Source organism: Myotis myotis, unplaced genomic scaffold (genome assembly GCF_014108235.1).
Source record: "Myotis myotis isolate mMyoMyo1 unplaced genomic scaffold, mMyoMyo1.p scaffold_m19_p_2, whole genome shotgun sequence".
NCBI lineage: Eukaryota > Metazoa > Chordata > Mammalia > Chiroptera > Vespertilionidae > Myotis > Myotis myotis.
The window spans coordinates 102210606-102226820 of NW_023416324.1; the positions used below are offsets into that span (position 1 = coordinate 102210606).

The 16215-nt window shown below is 42.1% G+C and overlaps 1 protein-coding gene across 11 annotated transcripts in view; it reads right to left on the minus strand.

Moving 5' to 3' along the window:
- The window catches only part of GK5 (glycerol kinase 5), a 140048-nt gene that overhangs the window by 82123 nt on the left and 41710 nt on the right, over positions 1–16215 (minus strand). For 8 of the 11 annotated variants that reach the window (XM_036347505.1, XM_036347500.1, XM_036347506.1 and 5 more), the window contains 2 exons: positions 8069–8098; positions 5210–5303 (listed from right to left, as the gene is read on the minus strand). In XM_036347505.1, the coding sequence (XP_036203398.1) occupies positions 5210–5303; positions 8069–8098 (124 nt within the window). Of the gene's footprint in view, positions 1–5209; positions 5304–8068; positions 8099–10880; positions 10926–16215 lie in introns of all 11 variants that reach the window. The other 3 variants (XM_036347502.1, XM_036347501.1, XM_036347509.1) reach the window with 2 other exon arrangements.

Here is a 16215-nt window from a genome sequence, read left to right on the forward strand (position 1 = left end):
CAGAATCCTGCCTTCCTTAAATTTACCTTCTAGTGCAGGGGTGAGGAACCCTTTTTTTTGCCAAGGGCCATCTGGATGTTTACAACATCATTCGAGAGCCATACAAAATTATCAATTTAAAAATTAGACTGCTATGTTTGGTCAAACATTTAATTTACTCAACCCTAATGCTTTGGCAAGGGTGAGACCAAATAATTTCGTGGGTCTTATACAGCCCACTGGCTGGATGTTCCCCACCCTGATCTATTGGCAAAGGACAGAAAAAAAGTAATCAACAAATGAGATCACCTAAGAAGACACATGTAAGAAGACACAAATTGCAATTTGATGTATCACCAAAAAAGAAAAAAATCCTGCAAGTTAAATTATGACACAATATTAAGATACAATTAATGGTTCAAAATGTAACCTAATGTCAAAGATGTTAAAATAAGAAAAACACTGAGAGAGTCAAGATAGCGGCCGGAAGGGTGGCAGTGAGGAAGAGAGTGTAAGTGAGTGAGGGAGCAAAAGGGAAGTGTGTGGATGTGTGTGGTGTGTGTGTGAGTGAGGGACAGTTATATCCTGTAGGACTTTCGGGGGCTGGCGGACCAGGCTCTCCTAAATGGGGAGGAGACTCTGCTATCACTGCAATCACTGCCGGGGTGGCTGGCTCTGACACAGAAAACACACCATCTTGAAGGGGAGAGCTGCTGTGAATAGGAGCCCAGCCTCACCTCCACCCAGACTGGCCTCAGACACCACCCTGGACTCTACAGCCACTCCAGCCAAAGACCTGCTACCTCAGCTGTCGAACCATGAACACAGGGACTCCAGCTTCCCTGGCCTCAGGCTCCTGTGAGTCTGCAGTGCGCTCCCATCCCACCAGCCTGCCGCTTCAAACCTAGGCCCCGCACTGAGCGACCCACCTGTCAAGCCCACCACTTCAACCCCGGACCCCATGCATCCCAGTGTCTGAGCCCATGGGCGAGTCTGGGACTTGTACGACCTGCCCGACAAGCCCGCCGCTTCAACCCTGGGCACTGTGACTGCGTGATCATCTGCCAAGCCCACCGCTTCAACCCTGGCCCTGTGCATACCAGTAACAGGGCCTGCTGTCAAGTCTCAGACTGTGCAACCCACCTGCCAAGCCTGTGGCTTCAACCTTGGGAACCACGTGTCCTGGTACCTGGGCCCGCCAGAGAGTCTTGAAAAGCATGACCCTCCTGGAAGCCTGCCGCTGCAGCCACAGGCCTCAGGTGACATGAAGTCTAAATCCTTTGTTGAAAGCAAAAATGGGGAGACAAAGAAACAACACCCAAAGGGAAAAAAAAGGAGGAGTCAACAGAAAAGCTACTAAATAAAATGAAGGCATGCAATATGTCAGAAAAAGAATTGAGAGTAAGGGTCATACAGTTTCTAAACCAGCTGGATGAGAAAATCAACAACTTATATAAGAATCAAGAGGAAATAAAGAATGACACAGGTATAATAAAAAAACACAATGAAAGATTTCAACAGTAGACTAGAAGAAGCTGAGGATTACATTAGCGAATTAGAAGACAGGGCAGAAACAATCTGAACAGCAATTGGAGAAAAAAAATAAAAAGCAGGAGGAGAGCCTAAGGGAGCTTTGGGACAACATAAAATGAAGTATCATACATATAATAGGGGTGCCAAAATGACAAGAAGAGGAGCAAGGCTTAGAAACCCTATTTGAAGAAATAATGACAGAAAACTTTCCTGATTTGGGGAAAGAAAAAGTCACATAAGCACAGAGTTCCAAACAAGATGAACCCAAAAAGACCCACACCGAGAAACGAAATAATTACACTGGCAAACATTAACAAAAGAGAACCTTAAAGGCTGCAAGAGAGACAGAGAGTTACCTACAAGGGATCTCCCATTAGATTACCAATTAATTTCTCAATAGAAATAAATCAGGCCAAAAGGGAATGGAATGAAGTATACAAAATGATGCAAAGCAAGGGACTAAATCCAAGGATAGTCTATCCAGCAAGGCTATCATTCAAAATTAAAGGGGAAATCAAGGGCTTTGCAGACAAAAAAGGATTAATGGAGTTTATCAATACCAAGCCAGCAATGTAAAAAATGTGAAAAGGACAGCTGTAAATAGAAGAAATAGAAAGGAAAGAAAGAAAACAGACATAAAAATAAAAAAAGATCCAAAGAATAATAATAACCTTAAACATAAATGGATTAAATGCTCCAATCAAAAGACATCGAGTGGCTGAATGGATAAGAAAACATGACCCTTATATGCTGTCTACAAGAGACCCACCTCAGAACAAGGGACTCACACAGACTGATAGTGAAGGGATGGAAAAATATCTTTCAGGCAAATGGAAATGAAAAAAAAGCTGGGATAGCAGTACTTATATTGGAAAAAATACACCTCAAAGTGAATGCAGCAACAAGAGATAAGGAAGGTCACTTCATAATTCCAAAGAGATTGATACAAAAACAGGATATAACTCTGGTAAACATATATGCACCCAATACAGGGACACCCAAATACATAAAAAAAAAACTTCGGGAAGACATCAAGAGAGAGGTCGACAGTAATACAATCATAGTAGGGGATTTTAATAGCCCTTTGACATCACTTGATAAAGCCTCTAGACCAGTGGTTCTCAACCTTCTGGCCCTTTAAATACAGTGAAAATCTATGGGACACAGTGAAAGCAGTCCTGAGAGGGACGTTCATAGCATTACAGGCCTACCCCAAAAACAAGAAAATTTGTAATAAATTATCTAACTCTAATACTTAAAGAATTAGAAAGAGAGCAACTAGAAAAGCCCACAGTGAGTTGAAGAAGTAGATAATAAAGATCAGAGCAGAAATAAATGACAGAGACCAAAAAACCAATACAAAAGATCAATAAAAACAAGAGCCGATTCTTTGAAAGAATAAACAAGATTGATGAGCCTCTAGCCAGGCTCACCAAGAAGCAAAGAGAGAGGACCCAAATAAACAAAATCAGAAATGAAAGAGGCAAAGTAACAACAGAACCCACAGAAATACATAGCAAAAAAATACTATGAACAACTCTATTTCAACAAATTGATCAATATAGAAGAAATGGACATATTCTTAGAAAAATACGACCTTCCAAAACTCAATCAGAGCCCTGACCAGTTTGGCTCAGTGAATAGAGCGTCGGCCTGCAGACTGAAGGGTCCCAGGTTCGATTCCAGTCAAGGGCACATACCTTGGTTGCGGGCACATCCCCAGCAGGGAGTGTGCAGGAGGCAGCTGATCAATGTTTCTCTCTCATTGATGTTTCTAACTCTCTATCCCTCTCCCTTCCTCTCTGTGAAAAATCAATAAAATATATTTTGAAAAAACTCAATCAGAAAGAATAAAAAATCTGAATAGGCCTATAATTATGGAGGAAATTGAAAAGCCCTGGACCAGATGGCTTCACAGGGGAGTTTTACCAATCATTCAAAGAAGAACTAAAACCTATCCTCCTCAGACTATCCCAAAAATTTCAAGAGAAAGGAACATTTCCAAGCTCTTTCTATGAAGCCAAAATTACCCTAATCTAAAATCCAGATAAAGACACTACAAAGAAAGAGAATTACAAGGCAATATCCCTGATGAACATAGATGCTAAAATCCTCAACAAAATCCTAGCAAATTGGATCCAGCATTACATCAGAAAGATCATACACCATGAGCAAGTGGGATTTATTCCAAGGATGCAAGGGTGGTACAATATTTGCAAATCAATAAACACGATACATCACATAACCAAACTGAGAAATAAAAATCACAGTCATATCAATTGATGCAGAAAAAGCATTTGACAAAATCCAAAAACCTTTCTTGATAAAAACCCTCAGCAAAGTGGGAATAGAGGGATCATACCTCAACATAATAAAAGCCATATATGACAAACCTACAGCCAACATCATAGTCAATGGGCAAAAACTAAAACCATTTCCCCTAAGAACAGGAACAAGACAGGGATGCCCACTCTCACCACTCCTGTTCAGCATAGTATTGGAAGGAACTAGTCATGACTCAGAACGTTGGATAGATTGATCTATTAAAAACTAAAATGATACATTAAGGCAGCGGTCACCAACCTTTCAGACCTCATGGACCACCAGTAGTCCGAGGACCACCGGTTGGCAACCTCTGCTCTAAAGGTTTCCTTAAACCAGCGATCGCCAACCTTTCGGACATCACAGACCACCAGTGGTCCGCAGACCACCAGTTGGTGACTGCTGCATTAAGGTATAAAATTACACACAAATAGTATAATTTAAAATTGTACCATTTAGAATCCATGACTTCTTATAACCACTTTCAACACCTTAATTACTGTCTTTCCTCTAAACAGCACCTCTCTGTATTCAGCCTCACAAATTATTACAGCAAGGTGCATTTTTATATGTTAAACTAAAAAAAAGGAAAAATCAGTGTGTGTGAGATTATCACAATGTCTCACTCATGCATTGCTGTCATATTCTATAGTATATTCATATTTGTTTTTATATAAAATTAATGTCCCCAAATACTTAAAAAGTAAAACTGGTGCTCCTGACACTCCCCCCTGCACTGGCTGGTGTGGGCACCCTAGCTGAGAAGACATCTAACTTTGCAGCATTAGAAGTATTAAAATAATCAATATGCAACATTCATTATAACACCAAATATTGTGAGTTTCACCACAGTTGATGAACTGGAAAATTTTCTTTCCCCTGACTCAGTTCCCCACCCAGGAGTGAGATGGTGTGGATGCTACTATGTCTGTCATCATCACTTGCTTACTATGTGCCAGGTGTTATATATTAAGAGCATATGGCAGTCAGCTAGTTGACTATCTTACTATATATTCTCCACTTTTATAACAAAAGGTGATGAAATTTGGACATTGCTGTATCTTTTCTGAGCACAGTCTATATTTTTTCCATTTCTCCAGGAATGGAAATGTGAATTCTCACTAGCATATGAATCCCTAGTCCACCTCAAATCTTCCTCAAGACTTCTTGAAGTGTAGTTGTTAAGCACTTCAGTCTACCACATACACTTCTGGATAACCATTATTAAATTTACTGGTTTGGTAGTGTGCATATGTGTATTCTTGTATAATGTCCAAAAACAGCATAGGTATGAGATTATACAATTAAGTCTACAGTTAAAGGGCATTTACAGGGAAAACCAGTAATATCCAATTGCAGAGAAGAAAAATATTACCTTCATTATAAGAGAACTATTCCAAGATTTTACAAGTTCAATAGCTCTCAGATCTTGCCAACTAATGAAGTTGTGAAAATGATTTCCCGTTTTCCTAAGAAAAATGAAAACAACATTTTGAAAGTCAATATAAATCAGAGACTATCTATACTAATAGAGAAATATGCAAATTATCTGTTATACCGTAACATCACAACCAGATCAGCAGGCTGTGTCCCCGCCCTCTGCTCAGGCAGCTGCAAGGCCCAGGGTAGGATAGGATATGATAGGAGGGGGTAAGAAAGGAGAGGGAGAGGAAGGCAGGCCTGCAAGGAGACAGGCGAGAGGAGAAACAGAAATACAGAAAAGGAACAAGAAAAAGATGCAGAAATGGAAAAGGGAAGGAAACGCGGGGGTGCACACGGGAGGGAGTGGTGACCGCGGGGGGTGGGGAGAGCAGGTGCACCCGGAAAGGGGTGGGGCAGGAGCCCCGCGAGACACAGGAGGAGGACGGTGGCCTCCAGCGCAGGCCATTGGCAGGGCACCCACGGGTCCAGGCATCCACAGCTCCAGGATGGAGTGGTGGATGGTCCGAGGCCTTCTGGGCGGAGGTGCTCCTGCTTCTTGGCAGCAGCAGCACCCAGGCCATGTGGGCCTCGGCCACCTCGCTGGGCCGGGCGTCCCGGGCAGGGAATGGGAGCAGGACGGCAGTGGGGAGGGCGGGGGCGGCAAACACTTGGCCGGGGCTGAGCCCTGAGCTGGGGGTTAATACCCCCATGAACAGAAGCCTTAAGAAGAGAAGGAAGGAGGGAAGAACTTTATAAAGGAATCAGTAGAGAGCAGAGTTAAAGAAGGAAAGAAGATGTATGAGTGAACTGTAGGAGCTATAATGAAAATCAAGTATACTTGTGTACTGGGGACAGATTTTAAAAGTAGGAGTCAGAAAAGAAAAAAGATAAATGATAGTGAATAATTAGGCAGATAGATGATAGATAGATAGATAGATAGATAGATAGATAGATAGATAGATAGATATTAAAACAGAGGAAGTAAGTAGAGAAGAATGAATGGGAAAGATAGGATGAGAGAGAAAGAGGGAGGGAAGAAAAGTTTTAAAGGGGAGCCAGTAGACCTTAAAAGGAGAATGGGAAAAAGGAATAAATGGGGGAGGGAGCAAAGTGGGTCCAAGGGAGGAAGTGAAGAAAAAAATTAAGGTGGGAAGGAAGGAAAAGGGAGGACGGGGAGGGGTAAAGATAAAGGAAAGAAGGAATGTGGGGAGGGAGCGAGGGTAGGAGAAAGATGGGAAGAAGGATGATGGAACAGAAGTAGGAAATAAGGAGGAAAGAAAAGTTTATAAATGATGAGTCAGTAGGAAAATGTGTTACATAAAGGAGAGAGAAAAATTGTGTGAGAGGGAGAAGCCAATAAGGAAGTCGAATACAATTGTGTGTGAAGGGGATAAGATTAAAAAAAAAAAAGTTAATAGGGGCGACCAGGCCGCAAGGCAGAGAAGTTAGGGGGACTAGGCAGGCAGGCAGAGTGGTTAAGGCAGGCAGGCAGGTGAGTGGTTAGGAGCCAGGGATAGGGCCTAAACTGGCAGTTGGACATCCCCCCAAGGGGGCAGATGCTCCAACTGGTAGCTCAATGCAGCAGCTGCCCCCTGGTTGTCAGTACGCTTCCATAGGGGGAGCACCGTTCAGCAGAAGAGGGTTCATGGCTGGCAAGCACAGCGATGGTGGTGGGAGCCTCTCCCGCCTCAGCAGCCTCTGCATCAGCGCTAAGGAGCAGTAAGGAGCAGCAAGCAGGTGGGCAGTAAGGAGCAAGGGGTCCCAGACTGCAAGACAGATGTCCGATTGCTGGATTAGGCCCAATCCCCAGGGGGATCACGGAGGGGGGGATCGGGCCTAATCCAGCAGTCAGACATCTCCCTAGGGGTCCTGAACTGTGAGAGGGCACAGGACGGGCTGACGGACGCCCCCCACCAGTGCACAAATTTTGTGCACTGGATCTCTATATATAAAAGCCTAAGCAACAATCCAACCAGTAGCTATGACGTGCAATGACTACCAGGGGGCAGACACTCCAACTGGTAGCTATGACACACACTGACCACCAGGGAGCAGATGCTCAATGCAGAAGCTGCCAAGCTGCAGTGACTTGATAGCTGCAGTTCTCGGGTGATGCACCTGGAATCAGAGAAGAGGGAGCCCGATTCCGAGACGCATCACCCGAGAACCACCCTCTCGCAATCTGGGACCCCTCAAGGGATGTCAGAGAGCTGGTTTCGGCCCAATCCCCGCAGGCCAGGCCGAGGGACCCCACCAGTGCATGAATCTGTGCACCAGGCCTCTAGTATTATATAAAAGATCTGCCACAAGAGAAAACAAAATTAGAGGCCAAACTACTTTCAAAGTAGGATTTAATTAGGTGGGCTTTCCAAATGGCTTCTTCTCTTTGAAATTGAAAACACTTTATAACAATCATTATATGATTCAGAATATGAAATTTTAATCAGATTCTATCCAAAAGATATTCTTTTTGAAGCACTACAATGTGTACATTTCTAAAAAAATAAAACTACTGTAATGAAAAGACCTTTAACGACTTGCTTATACACTTTTTTTAACTTATTTTTTTAAATAATTCTTGATTGTTGAAAGTATTATGTATGTCCCCTTCCCTCCCCACCCCCATTGATCCCCTCCAGTCCACTCCCACCCCCAGGCCTTCACCACCCTATTGTCTCGTGTCCATGGGTTATGCACATACGCATACAAGGTCTTTGGTTGATTACCTCCCCTTCTCCTACTCCCCTCCCCACTTATTCACTTTTAAAAGCAAAATAAAGAGGCCAGTGCTTTCCCCCTTCAGTGTACTTACCTTGATGTACACAGATTAACACCTCTGCGCCTACGGAAGAGCCGAAATAGTGCCTGAGCCCATTTCTACACCTCTCAACTTTAGGATTGACTTAGCCACTGGCAACCTACTAGGCTTACCAAAATTTGACTAATAAAAAGATATTCAACAAACTCTGGGTCAATACTATCATAAATGTACACAACAAAGAAATAGAGTAGAAGTAAATAATTTTTCCTTTGAGACCCCTGCAAATCAACCACTGACATCTACTCATCTTCAACATCCAACTCAGGCTTGCTTTCTACCCTCTCTCCTGTGTAAATTTATTCATGTTCAATTCTCAAGACTGTCATTTCCTTCTCGTATTTAGCAGTGCAAACCCATGGTCACATCCTCAATTGTATTAACTGGAAGCATTCGACCACTGAAATCCTAACATTCCAAAACATCAGGCAACACATCTCACTGTTACAGTCATGGTCTGCTTAACAATGGAGATTCATTCTGAGAAAGGCTTCATTAGGTGATTTCATCATTGGCAAACATCAAGTGCACTTATGCAAACCTAGATATTACAGCCTACTACACACCTAGGCTGTATAGTATCGCCTACTGCTCTTCAGCTACAAGCCCGTACTACAAGAAGCAAGCCTATCATACCTTCCTATCTAATAAAGAGGTAATATGCAAATTGACCATCACTCCAACACACAAGATGGCCACCCCCATGTGGACACAAGATGGCCAGAAGGGGAGGGCAGTTGGGAGGGACCAGGCCTGAAAAGGAGGGCAGTTGGGGGAGACCAGGCCTGCAGGGGAGGGAAGTTGGGGGGGACCAGGCCTGAAAGGGAGGGCAGTTGGGGGAACCAGGCCTGCAGAGGAGGGCAGTTGGGGGTGACCAGGCATGCAGGGGAGGGCAGTTGGGGGGGACCCAGGCCTGCAGGGGAGGGCAGTTGGGGGGGACCCAGGCCTGCAGGGGAGGGTAACTGGGGGTGAACAGGCTGGCAGGGGAGGGCAGCTGGGGGTGACCAGGCTGGCAGGGGAGGGCAGTTGGGGGTGACCAGGCCTGCAGAGGAGGGCAGTTGGGGGTGACCAGGCCTGCAGGGGAGGGCAATTGGGAGTGACCAGGCCAGCAGGGGAGGGCAGTTAGGGTCAACCAGGCTGGCAAGGGAGGGCAGTTAAGGGTGACCAGGCCAGCAGGGAAGGCAGTTGGGAGTGACAAGGCCAGCAGGGGAGGGCAGTTAGGGGTGACCAGGCTGGCAGGGGAGGGCAGTTAGGGACAATCGGGCCAGCAGGGGAGCAGTTAAGCATCAATCATGCTGGCAGGGGATTGGTTAGGGGGTGATCAGGCTGGCAGCCAGAAGCAGTTAGGGGCAATCAAGCAGGCAGGCAGGTGAGCAGTCGGAAGAAAGCAGTCCTGAATTGTGAGAGGGATGTCCCAGATTGGAGAGGGTGCAGGCTGGGCTGAGGGACACACACACACACACACACACACACACACACCATGCACGAATTTCGTGCACTGAGCCTCTAGTATACTATAAGCATAATATGCTTACATTGTACAAAACAACACAAGATTAAATCAAGCACAAGAGAAAATGATGCAACTAAGAGATGTGGTAAATAGGAGATGTATGGGTTGCTGCAGGCTAACACAGCACACTATGTTACAACCAACATTTTTTACAAGTAGAAAAAGTGCACTCTAAAAATGATAAAAGTAAGTACACAACACAGAAAAATAGTCATTTATTATCATCATCAATATTATGTACCATACATAATTGTATGTGTTATATTTTTACCAAACTGTGATGCAAAAGGTTTGTTTCCACCAGTATCACCACAAACAAATGAGGAAAGTATTCTGTTAAGATGTTATGAAAGCTGCCACGTCATTAAACAATGAAAAATTTTCATCTCCATTATAATTTTAGGGAACCACCGTTGTATACCAGTCTGTTGCTGACTGAACATCATTATGTGGCACATCATTATGTTTCAGTTCTCTCAATCTTACTCCCTAAATATCTTCCCTTCAAATACCCTGCAATCTTTAATCCCTCAAACATTCCCTTTTCTTCCTACGAACACCTAGGCTTGCTTACTTTCATGAGTCCTGTGCACTATCATTTTTATTAAGAACTTGCCTTTTTTTTGTAATTGTGGTAAAATATACATAACATGAAATTCATCCTTTAAAATTTTTTTCAGTGCACAATTCAATGGCATTAAGTACATTTCACAAAGCTATATAGCCATCACCACTTTTTCTTAACACTCTGATTGCTTCCACCCTCTTGCTCCTGTTAGTAATACCATCATAAACGTGCTTTACAAGGATCTGTTTTCATTCTTTTGGGTGTTTACTTAGAATTGCTGATTATATGGTAATTCTATGTTTAGTTTTTGAGGAACTACCAAACTGTTTTCCACAGTAGCTGCACTATTTTACGTCCCCACAACCAATATACAAGAGTTCCAATTTTTCCACATCCTCACCACCAGTTGTTATTTTCGATATTTTCCTAGTGGGTATAAAGTGATATCTCATTGTGGTTTTGATTTGTATTTCCCCAAACACTAACAATGTTGAGCATTTTTCATATGTTTTATATACCATTTGTATATTATTCAAGTCCTTCGTGCACTTATTAATTGGATTGTTTGAGGGTTTTTGGAGTTCTTTATATATCCTGAACATTAATTATTTATGAAATACATGGTTTTGCAAATATTTTCTGCCATTTTGTAAGTTTTCTTTTCACTCTCTTGTTTCCTTTTTTTGTTTTCACCTTTATTAATGGGAATCACATCATTCACCTACCTCATAAACATGTTACTTCCTTCTCATTCAGTGATCCAGTCATCACTATCATCAATAAAAATCAGAGAAGTGAATCTATTATTTGAGTCCTCAATCTTAGGTGAAATTAAAAACCAAACATACACCTTCCATATTATATGCTGCAATGGTTTTTAGAAATCTAACTGCAGATTTGAGATGTCAATGACTATGAATTTGCTCAGATACATTTTTAAAATTCAATTTGCACATTATGTCAAAATAATTCCAGCTCTATTTATTCTTATTTATGATTAAATCTAGAATAAATTTTCTATTTTGAAAATTTCTAATAGTTAAGAAAATTAAAGAAAAGTTAGCCATCATTAATAGATGAAAATATCTTAATAGTATTCTTTGGTGCACAAGTTTTTCATTTTGATGAAGTCCAACTTATTTTTTCTTTTGTAAGCTATGCTTTTGATGTCATTTAAGAAATCACTGATAGTCCACATTCCCACCACTAGTGAATGAGGGTTACATTTTTCCAAAAACTCTCTAACACTTATTTCTGCTTGTTTTGTTGATAATGGCCACTCTAATAGGTGTAAGGTGGTATCTCATTGTAGTTTTTATTTGCATTTCCCTAATTGCCAGTGAGGTTGAACATCTTTTCATATATCTATTGGCTATTTGTATGCCTTTGTGGGGGAGATGTATCTTCAGGTTCTCTGCCCACGTTTTTATTGGGTTGTTTGTTTGGTGTTGAGTTTTACGAGTTCTTTATATATTTTGGATATTAAACCTTTGTTGGAGCTACTATCTGCAAATATCTCCCATGGTTGGCTCTTTTTTTTGTTGTCAGTTTCTTTTGCTCTGCAGAAGCTTTTTAATTCAATATAGTCCCATTCATTTATTTTTGCCTTTACCTCCCTTGCCTTTGGGATCAAGTCCATAAAATGTTCTCTAATTCCTCAAAATATTAAGAATAGAGCTACCATATGACCCAGCAACCCCACTCCTGGGTATTTACCTGAAAAACTCAAAATCATGTATTCGCAAAGATATATGCACCCCTATGTTCATTGCAGCATTATTCACGGTAGCCAAGACATGGAAACAACCAAAGTGTCCCATGATAGAGGACTGGATAAAGAAGATGTACTATTCAGCCATAAGAAAGGATGAAATAGCGCTATTTGCAACAACATGGATGGACCTTGACAACATTATGTGAAATGAAATAAGTCAGACAGAAAAAAGCTAAGAACCATATGATTTCACTCATGTGGGATATAAAACTGAAACTTATGAACACAAACAGCAGAGTGGTGAGTGCCAGAAGGAAGGGGGTGGGGGAAGACAGTGGTCCTAATATGCGGAGACAGAAGATTCGGCTTTGGGTGGTGAGCACATGGTGCAATATACAGATCTTATAACAGAAATCCACACATGAAACCTATATGTTCATGTTGACCAATGTCACCACAATCAACTTAATAAGTAAAACTTTTAAAAAAGAAATAATTGCTAAATCCATGGTCATAAAGACTTTCCTCTATGTTTTCTTCTAAGAGTTTAATAGTTTTATCTTTTACGGTTAGTCTTTGATCCATTATTTGAAATAATTTTTATATATGGTATAAAGTAAGAGTCCAATTTCATTTCTTTGCATGTGGATATTCTGTTTTCTCAGCATCATCTGTTCTTTCCCCATGGCCTGGTCTTGGCAACCTTACCAAAAATCAATTGCTAGAATATGACAGCAATGCATGAGTGAAATATTGTGATAATCTCACACACACTGATTTTTCTTTTTGTTAGTTTAACATATAAAAATGCACCTTGCTGTAATAACTTGTGAGGCTAAATACAGAGAGGTGCTGTTTACAGGAAAGACAGTAATTAAGGGTGCTGAAGTGGTTATAAGAAGTCATGGATTCTAAGTAGTATAATTTTAAATTATACTATTTATGTGTAATTTAATACCTTAATGTATCATTTAATACCTTAATGTATCATTTTAGTTTTTAATAGGTCAATCTGTCCAACGTTCCTGAGTCATGACCAGTTCTTTAAGTCAGCCAGTGCTCCAGAACCTGCCTTCCCACCCCAACCGTTCTGATTTTTCCCTGTTGAGAGCTGGAGCTTTTAGTTTGTGACCTTTCCAAACTATTTTTGTGAAGTGTATATTCCTTGTTGTGTGGTCAATGAAGTGTCTGAAACTTCTGTTCTGTTATTTCTGTGATCAGGTAGTGACCTGAGAACTATTTTCTTAAATGTCTGGCTCCAAATGTGCCCATAAAGGTAATGGGCCTTTAAATCGTCCAACAGATGCTGCCTAAGGAAGTCGCTGCAGCTGAGAGAGCTGAGAGTGCCATAGTTGGAGCAGGCATCAGAACCAGTCTTGTAGGGCACTGCCAATCCATCCAACTATATCAGCGGACATTTCTATAGGACAAGGTCCCCATGTCTGCCCTGGCACCAGCCACTTGCTCCAGGGATCTGAGGAATGGAGGACACGCCCTCTCATACCTAAGAACAGCTGCCTCTACTTTCATCCAGCACTCCCCCAGTTGTTAAAAGAGTCAATCAGGTTCCAGAGTTCTGAGATAGTTTAGTCCAATCTCTCTTTCCAACTTCACACTTCACTATTTTGCAAGATGCCCCTTGTTAACAACCTTTTCAACTCCTAACCTGGGATCTTCTCTCTCCACTTTCAGTACCAGAACCATTGAGAGGGGTTGGAGAAAAGTCATACATCCTTGTAAATTGGTACCATATTTCACACTTATGGAATACAACCTTGTCTATGCTCTCAACATCACTTAAAATGATAAGTTCGTTTCTTGTCCTACATTACTTTCTTCTCCGTTCCCCACAAATGGCATCTCCAAATTTTCATTTCTCAAGCCCTAAAAATATCAAGGAAATCAGAACACTGAAATTACCTTCCTCAACTTCCCACTCCTCCATCAGTTATACCTGCAGCCATCATGCATTTTCCCTGGTTCAGAGGGAAATCTTTCCTCGCAAGCTGAAGGCTGGTGTCTCCACCTGTGCTCTCTCTCCATGCCTTCCTGTCTCTTCCATCACTTCATTAAATCAAATATTCCTTCAACTTTCTTCTCTAAACATATCTAACCTCATCTTTGAAGCAGAATCAAAAACATCTCTCCTGACCCCAGATGTCCCCACCTAGCTGAGCCCCTCAATGTTTCCTCACCCCCCCCCCCGCACCACCACCACCACCACCGTACCTCAACCAAGTACAATCCAGTAAGGTCACCAGAGCTCTCAGGTTTACAGGACCCTTTCAGTGTGATGTGGCCTTTCTGCAATAGTGCTCCACCATCCCTCCCCTAAGCTTCTGTGACAGCACTGTGCTGCATCTCCTCATACCTCTAAGTGCCTTACTGGTTTCCTTTGCAGACTTTTCTTCTTTTGACTGCCAGTTAAAAGCTGGTGTTTGCTGAGGGTTGCATCCCTGGTCTCCTCTTTTTAACAAGCTGCTCTCCCTGAAAAATCACGAATGCAGTCATCACAGAAGCACTCACCAATCCGTACCTGCAGGGCAGCCTCTCACTTCAGTTCTGTTCCCTCACAAATAGCTGCCCTCATCGTGTCTCCTGAGACTGCCCCACATCATCTCAAATGCAGCATGTCTGCCCTAAACCTGCTACTGCTTTCTCTAGCGTGCCACACCTGAGTTCATGGTTCCCTTTGGCTGCTCCAGCCAAAAACTAGGGGCGAAAGGTTCTTAATATCCCTGGAGCTTATATTCTGATGGGGATAAGAAACAAATGAGTAAATAAACATATTATTTCATATAAGATTATGCTAAAGGAACAGAGTAACTGGGGGTATGGTATCTTTTCAGATATGACATCAGATACCAGCCTTCAACGAGATTTCCCTGTTGTAGTCTCATTCTCCACAAATCCACTGTCCACCGTGCTTCAAGAATATTTTTTCTAAAATGTCAATTTGGTCATATCACTCGCCTGCTTAGCATCTTTTTATAATTTCCCACTGCTTATAAGAGGAAAACTTCTTACTACAACCTGGAAACCTCCAGTTTCACCTCAATCACTCACAGATTTGAGTGCCTACTATGTGCCAGGTACTGTCCTAGGTGTGAAGTACCCAGTGAGAACAGGGCAGACAAAATTCCCAATACTCATGGAACTTCTTACTTGTCAGAGAGATGTAATAAATATATATGCAAAGAAGCAAACAAAAATTTTACATAGTACGTGATATGAAAACAATAAAATAACAAAGTGATGTAAAATGGTCATGGAAGGTCTCTTAGAAGAAGTGATCTTGGAGGTAGGGTCTGAATGATGAGAAAGACTAAGTCTCAGGTAAGAGAGATCCAGGCAGAGGGAACAACAGGTGCAAAGCCACTCCTCCCAAATGTAGCAGCCAGGGTAGAGTGGTCCAGAAACAGAGAGCAAGCCCATGTGGCTGGAGCCTAGGACAAGAGGAGGGTGGTCTGAAGTGGAGTCAGAGTAGGAAAGGAGGCCAATGCTGGGGTGTGGCACCATCCCTATTTCAACCCTAATTTCCAAAGTACTTTTGATGCTTCAGACATACCAGTCTCTTATTCCTCATACCCTTGCCAATAATTTGCTCTTCCCACCTAGGACACTCCTATTTTTCCTTCAAGACTTGGTTCCAGCCCTGGCATCAGCCCATGGACTGAAGGGTCACAGGATCTATTTACAGTCAAGGACAGGTTTAATCTCTGGCATGTGCAGGAGGCAACCAATCTATGTGTCTCTCTCACATCAATGTCTCTCTCTCTCTCTCTCTCTCTCTCTCTCTCTCTCTCTCTCTCTCTCTCTCTCTCCCTCCCTTCCTCCTTTCTACTCTCTCTCTAAAAAAAAATAAAGAAAAAAAATCAATGGAAAAAAATACCCTCAGGTGAGGCTTAACAAAGAAACAAAAACAAAAAACACTTGGCTTAAGTGCCTCTGGGACACCTTCCCTAACTCCCTCTTCTCCACTGTTCAGTCTCCCCTCCAGCTCTTTCATTGCCAGGTATAATGCAGTCTACAGAGCAGACATCTATCAGCCTGTACCTCAACTATCTATGTAATGTACACATCTGTATCTACCACTAGACTGTGAACCTCCTGAGGGCACAGTCTTTTCACTTTCAGATTCTCACCACTTGATCCAGATACCAAAGAGGTATTTGATAAATGAAAAAATGTTCTCTACCAATAATAACTATCAGATTGTGTTTGATAGATATTAAATCTATTGATATATGATTCTTTGGATCCATTCTACAATAGCAGCTATTTATACACTTGAATCTTATTATTAATCACTGATTCAGCAAAAATTTATTGTGAACAGAGAGACA